We start from the raw sequence: 6478 nt of genomic DNA, 5'->3' as shown, positions 1-6478 counted from the left end.
AGATATAGACTCTAGAGCTAGACTGCCAAATTCGAATCCTCTGCTAGTTAGTCTCCCCATCAGTAAAATGCAAAAGATAATAGTACCTCCCTTACTGGCTTATTGTGAGGAGTAAATGAGTTAATGTGTACAAAGCAGTTTGTAGTGCTCCACATATGGTAAGTTATATGTGAATGACTAGTGTTGTTCTGTAGGTTGAACAAATAAAGGCAAGAAATTTAACACTTTATAGTGCTTAAGCATTTTCCTAATAGTAATATATTTGACATATTTCTACAAATAATGATCTGTTTTTGTGTATTACAGTGTTTGGGAAATGGGAAGTAATGACAGCTGGCACCTGAACTAAATACTTTTATACGCAACACCATTCCAGAACTTCAGGATGAATGGGGATATGCCCCATGTCCCCATCACTACTCTTGCGGGGATTGCTAGTCTAACAGACCGTAAGTTGGTTAATTTATCTAATTTAAGTTCAACTCTGTTTTAGCAATAGTTTTAGAGAGATTATTTCAAAAATCATCTTTAATATTATAAATAAAAGAAACTTTAGATTTAGAATGACAAACATTATTTCTTTTGATTTACTGGCATATGTGAGAAAGTAACCAAGCTTTTATTACCAGATAAATTATAGTTTAGACCTTAACTTCTGTTTTATTCTAAGTACTCATTAAGAAATTATAGTGTTGGGTCAACAGGTGGCTTGGAGGTTGAGGTGGCAGGATCCCACATGGCTGACTGTGCTGTTCAAACCCCAGACCTGATGACTTGAAAAGCATACTGGGCATGTTGTTCATGCATGCCCCAAATCCCGAGTGGACAATGAAGAAGGGACTGCAGTGTGGCCATCACTCTTGCAGAGGTGATTTCTCACTTCTGTCTCTGGCATGTGTATGTGCCCTATAGCAAACTTAAAAAAAAAGAAAGAAAGAAATGGTAGCATGTGTTTGATTAAAGATCTTAAATGATAAAGAGATCAATGCAAAAACAAGCACAAAAGATGATGACAAAAGGCGTTAAGGCAAATCAAAATTCAAGAACCATACAGTTTGCATATAGGAACTAACAGACTTAAAAAAAAGTATTTGTGGAAATGGTAACTGAAACTGCTGTTCAAATAAAACATTTGACAATACAACCTTTCTAATTTTTTGGTTATATTTGGATATCCTATTCAGTAATCTGTTGGAATTTGTCATAGGTATCAGCAGCCTCTATTACTGTCACTGAATGCTTAAGAAGCTTAAAGAACATTGTCAAACTTTTGAGATTTAATAAATGTGTTTTTTATGGACTAATTTTTTTGGTAGACATGTCTAAATATGATTCAGTCCTTGGGTAATGGTGCAAAAAACTATCACACTGTTTTTAATCCATGTTCAGTATTTTCTAAAAACTATTTTTTCTGGGTTTTATTTTGTTATTTAGTATTTCTAATTGGATTTAACTAGCATGACTTTTTAATTTTACTGTAATGGGCACATGGACTAACCAGAGAGAGACAGAGAGAGACAGGGGAAAGAGGACTGAGAAATTATCCCCTGTGGGCAGGAAGCGTGGGCTCACCACAATGCCTTCTCCTCCATTTTCCTCTTGAGATTTGAGGCATGCACATACACGTGCTTCATGTATTTTTAGGCCACTGTCTGGGACTCAACCAACCCTGCAGTTATCTATGTGGGATCCTGCCAACTTAACAACCACACCACCTGCTGGCCCCAATTTATGAGATCTAAATTAATATAAAAGTAGCTGATTGGGTTAGCAAAACTCAGATAAGAAAACTTTTTGAAACTGGTTTAGTTTTTGTTATCATTTTGTTGTAGGTAAGATATAAACTCTTAATGTATAGGGTTTAAAATAAAAAATTTTTGTCTTTGTGATCTCAGTTTTACCTAATATTTTAAGTTTGTCTTCCTAGTAAGCCCTATTTATAAGTAATAATTTGTTTCCTATATGTCTCTTTTTCTTTCTTTCTTTCTTTTTTTAACTGCCAGAGAGTATGTGTGCTTGACAAGGGAGGGGAAAGCATCCCAATCCCTTTTCCTCCATTTCTCTATCCTATCACTATTGGGGCATATATGCACATGGCATCTGCCATGTTTTTCAAGCTGCCAGAGCAGGACTTGAATTTCAACTGGCCATATGTGTTCTGATTACCTTAACCACTAGGCTTTAAAGCCAACCTTCATATGTTTTCATTAATGAAAAATCTGTTTTTACCTACAAGAACTGAGTAACATTATAATTACATTGTTTAGACGATTAGAAATTAAGTGAAAAATAAAAATGCCTGCCATTTTTAATTAGTTTTCTTAAGCTTTAGTTTAAGACAGATTAATAAATTTCCATTAGGTGAAGAAACGTCAAGTAGCTGAATTTAAACTACTATAAAATATTTATGTTCTTCTGTTTGCTATTACAATGGAATGAAGGACCAGCAGGTGGTGTAGTGGATAAGATGCTGGACTCACATGGCTGACTGTTGTTTGAGCATGAGACCTAGCAGCTTGACAATCACTCAGGGTGCAATGCATATGTGCCCAAAATCCTGGGGGAAAACTGGAGGAGAAGGGATTGCAGCGTGGCCATGTCCCTGAGATGGCCTCTCTCTCTCTCTCTCTCTCTCTCTCTCTTCGCCTCCCTCTGGCAAGCATATGTGCCTTATGTCAAAAGCCTTAAAAAAGGAAAGAATAAAATGAAGAGGAGAGAGCTATGTAGGAATTTACAACTTAGTCTAGAATTCCTTAGATATTCATCTTTTAGAATTTTATTCAGTGAATGTTCGCCTTCTAAAGTAGGCTATTTATTTTTGTATATACTTTAGTTTTCTAAAACTATACTACTTGTCTGTCTGATGAAGAGTGGGTATTATTGTTTGATTTATTTGTATGAAAGTACTGGTGATTCTTATAAATATTTTAAGTAAGAATTAATGAATTGCTACCTTGAAAGTTAGTTTTTATCCTTATTCTTTTAGCTAGTCATTTAAGTTAATAAAAAATAAATAAAGGATTTATTTATTTATTTGTTTTGGTTTTCAAGAGCCTGGATCTGGGACTCGAAGCATGGTTGGCCGTGTGGGAAGCACCTTAACCACCACACCACCAGGTGTATTGGTTAATAAAAATTAACCATTAAGTTTATAAAAATTCAAGAAGTGAAAAGCAAGCATGAATATAAATAAGTTGAATTTTATTTTTACAGTGTAGTATAATCTATTATGGTTCAAGGGATGTTTTGTAGTGTTGAGAGGTTTGCCGAGAGAGGAGGAATGCCTTATAATTCGTTACATAGATATTTGTAATTTGTTTTTAATCTTAATTTATGTAAGCACTAAAGAGACTTTTTATACTCACTTAATTTTTAATGATCTGATTTTACTCTAAATAGTCCTGAACCAGCTGCCTCTTCCATCTCCTTTACCTGCTACAACTACAAAGAGCCTTCTCTTTAATGCACGAATAGCAGAAGAGGTGAACTGCCTTTTGGCCTGTAGGGATGACAATTTGGTTTCACAACTTGTCCATAGCCTCAACCAGGTATCAACAGATCACATGTAAGTATAAGCAATTTTACATCTAAAATAAAGTGAAGTTTTAGTCTTACTAAGAGAATCACTCTTTTTTTATTTCATATTAAAAAAATTTAGGTCCGTATTTAAAATATATATCAATGTGCAAGTGAGAATGTAGTCTTACTGTGATGAAGTATTATTAAGATTTAAATAGGCCATAGATATTTTGAGACAGTAATTCTGACCCATGTAGTTCTATGGAAATCTTTTCAGCTCTTAAAATAATGATCTTGGGATCCATCAGCCTTGCAGAGATCTGAAGTTGTTCATGAAATTCTCTTTTTTGTGGTATTGCTAGAGTAGTTAAAATTCCTGTACACTATGCACTATACTGCTTGCTTTATTTAGAATAGGTTTACATACTTTTCATGAGACATAACCAGAATTCAAGGGCTAACTTTAGATGCAACAGAATTTAGGACTTATTTTTACTAGAATTTAGTGTACCAATTGACCATAAGTGTGTGTTTTCACACAATATTATTTAGAGTAAAATTGATTTAAATTATACACCATATTTCACTTTTTTTGCACATTAACATACTTTTTTTTTTAAGAGAGGTTTTTGCTATAGGTCATGTGTACTCACCAGAGAGAAAGAGACAGACAGAAAGCGAGAAATCACCCCTCAGCAGGGATAGCCATGACGCAACCCCTTTTCTTCCATTCTCTTCTTGGAATTTTAGGTATGCACACACACATGCCCGACATGAGTTTTAAGCCACTGGGTTTGGGACTCAATCCAATACTTACTTTTTACTGCAGAAGCAATATTTACTTACCTTAACACAAAAATGTGTAAAAGTTAAAAATCTGAATTCTGTTCCTTTGTTGTATACCACCACACAATAGTATTCAGTCATCGGAAAAGTCATGATGTATTTTTTCTGTGCAAAAATGCAACATGACTTTTCTGATGACTCAGTATTTATATATCCTTCAATTCTTTAATTTTTTCTTAAATTTAAAAGTTATTTAGGGGAATGAGGATAAAACATCATGGAGAGGTCACTGCCATTAGATACAACACATATTTTAGGGCTGTTTCTAAAGCTGATGACTCTAAGGTGAAATGTTTACTAAATGTGGATTTTCTGGTGGAGAAACTGAGAAATAATAGGTTAAAATCAGAAGTACGAAACTGCCATTTTGTCACTCAGAAATTCAATTATGTCTGCAGCGTTATAGTACTCATATGACTCCACATACGTACTCAACATTTTTCACCAAATATTTTTAAAAGTAAGGGAAATAGCACATAAACTATTAAGATTTATTTTATGGAGATCTCTTTGTAGATTGCTACCATTGGGGCCCAGCAGGTGGCATGGTGGTTAAGATGCTGGACACTCAGATGACCAACCGTGGTTCAAGTCCTGGATCTTCTGGCTTGCTTTCTCACATCCCACACCCCTGGCCCCCTGTGTACCTCTCTTTGGTCAAATTAAAATAAATAAGTGAATAAATGAAATTAAATAAATAATTATTTTTTAAAAAAAGTTTGCTGCCGTTAATTTATTGGGTCTTATCATTAGACACCATGTTTATTGGTCTCTATGGCTGTATTTGAAGAGTAGAACAGTGACATGTAGAATGTGAAATTAAAATCCACTACTCATGTTTAATTTTATCATCACCTTCCATAGTAGTGAATTTAATTTGCTACTTACTTTGAAGTTTACTGAAAATTGCTATTATACTTGAGTTTTCCTCCTTTCCTTATGATTTTATTTGAGAAAAGAAAATAAAATGGAAAAATTACATATCCTCTGGGTCTTGTTTTAATCAGTGTGGCAACCATATTTCATTTGGAGGACATTCCCAGAAAATCAGACTTACTCATATTCAGATGTTGAGAGAAAATGCATTCCAAGCCTAAATAGGAACTTCTTTCCATAATTATCACTTTTCTACTTTTCCATTATTTTAAGTAGTTTGGAATAGACTATTTGTTCTCTATTTTAAAATTAATGTGAATATTCTTGGAGCCAGCAGGTGGTATGGTGATTAAAGCACTGGACTCCCAGATGGCTGACTGTGGTGCCAGACTTGGTGGCTTGCTTTCTTACTTTCCTCCTTTCTGATCAAAGTAAATAATAATAATAATAAATAAATAATTTTTTTCTTCAAAAACTAAATGTGAATGTGAATATTCTTAAATAAATTTAGAGCTCCATGAAATAATGTTCTGTACTTTTTTTAAGAGAGAGATTTTTGCTATAAGGAGCGTGCGCTTGTTGGAGAGACAGAGAGATAGAAAGTGAGAAATCACCCCCACCCCCAGGGGGATGGCCACGTCATGATCTCTTCTCCATTTTCTTGGGATCTTGAGTATGCACACGCATGCGCCCAACTTGAGTTTAAATCACCAGGTCCAGGACTCGAACTGCAGTTGACTTCATGGGAGTCCAGCGACATAACCATTACACCATTTGCTGGTCCTTCTGTATTGTTTTTCACTATGTAAAATAAAGTGGGCAAAGAAAATGTCCTTACAGGAACTCCTTCCTGTCATTTTGATAATTCTGTTTCTTCCAAGGGTATATCTTCAAAAATTCATAGTATTGGATATATTCTGGTGATTTGTTTTTATATGCTGTAAATTGTCTTAATACATTAGTCATTATTTTAATTTTTGATATCTATTTTCTCAATTCTAGAGAGTTGAAAGATAATCTTGGCAGTGATGATCCCGAAGGCGACATCCCAGTCTTGTTGCAGGCCATCCTGGCAAGGAGTCCTAACGTTTTCAGGGAGAAAAGCATGCAGAACAGATATGTGCAAAGTGGTAAGATTCTTAATAATTAAATTTTGCAGTATATATTTTAAATGGGAACTTGTTTTACATGTAATTCAACCGTCTTCTTTAAGAAGTTTGCCTACCGTTCAGGAATG

General features: G+C 34.5%; 1 protein-coding gene across 2 annotated transcripts in view; it reads left to right on the top strand.

Moving 5' to 3' along the window:
* The first annotated feature begins 309 nt into the window (after positions 1–309).
* The window catches only part of NIPBL (NIPBL cohesin loading factor), a 135977-nt gene continuing 129808 nt past the window's right edge, over positions 310–6478 (top strand). For both annotated transcript variants that reach the window (XM_006156317.3, XM_006156318.3), the window contains exons 1-3: positions 310–449; positions 3400–3565; positions 6244–6371. In XM_006156317.3, coding sequence (XP_006156379.1) covers positions 386–449; positions 3400–3565; positions 6244–6371 — 358 coding nt within the window. In that variant the 5' untranslated portion in view covers positions 310–385. The remainder of the gene's footprint in view (positions 450–3399; positions 3566–6243; positions 6372–6478) is intronic.

The sequence above is a fragment of the Tupaia chinensis genome, unplaced genomic scaffold (genome assembly GCF_000334495.1).
Source record: "Tupaia chinensis unplaced genomic scaffold, TupChi_1.0 Scaffold000489_1, whole genome shotgun sequence".
NCBI lineage: Eukaryota > Metazoa > Chordata > Mammalia > Scandentia > Tupaiidae > Tupaia > Tupaia belangeri.
This window is presented reverse-complemented; position numbering and strand designations above follow the sequence as displayed.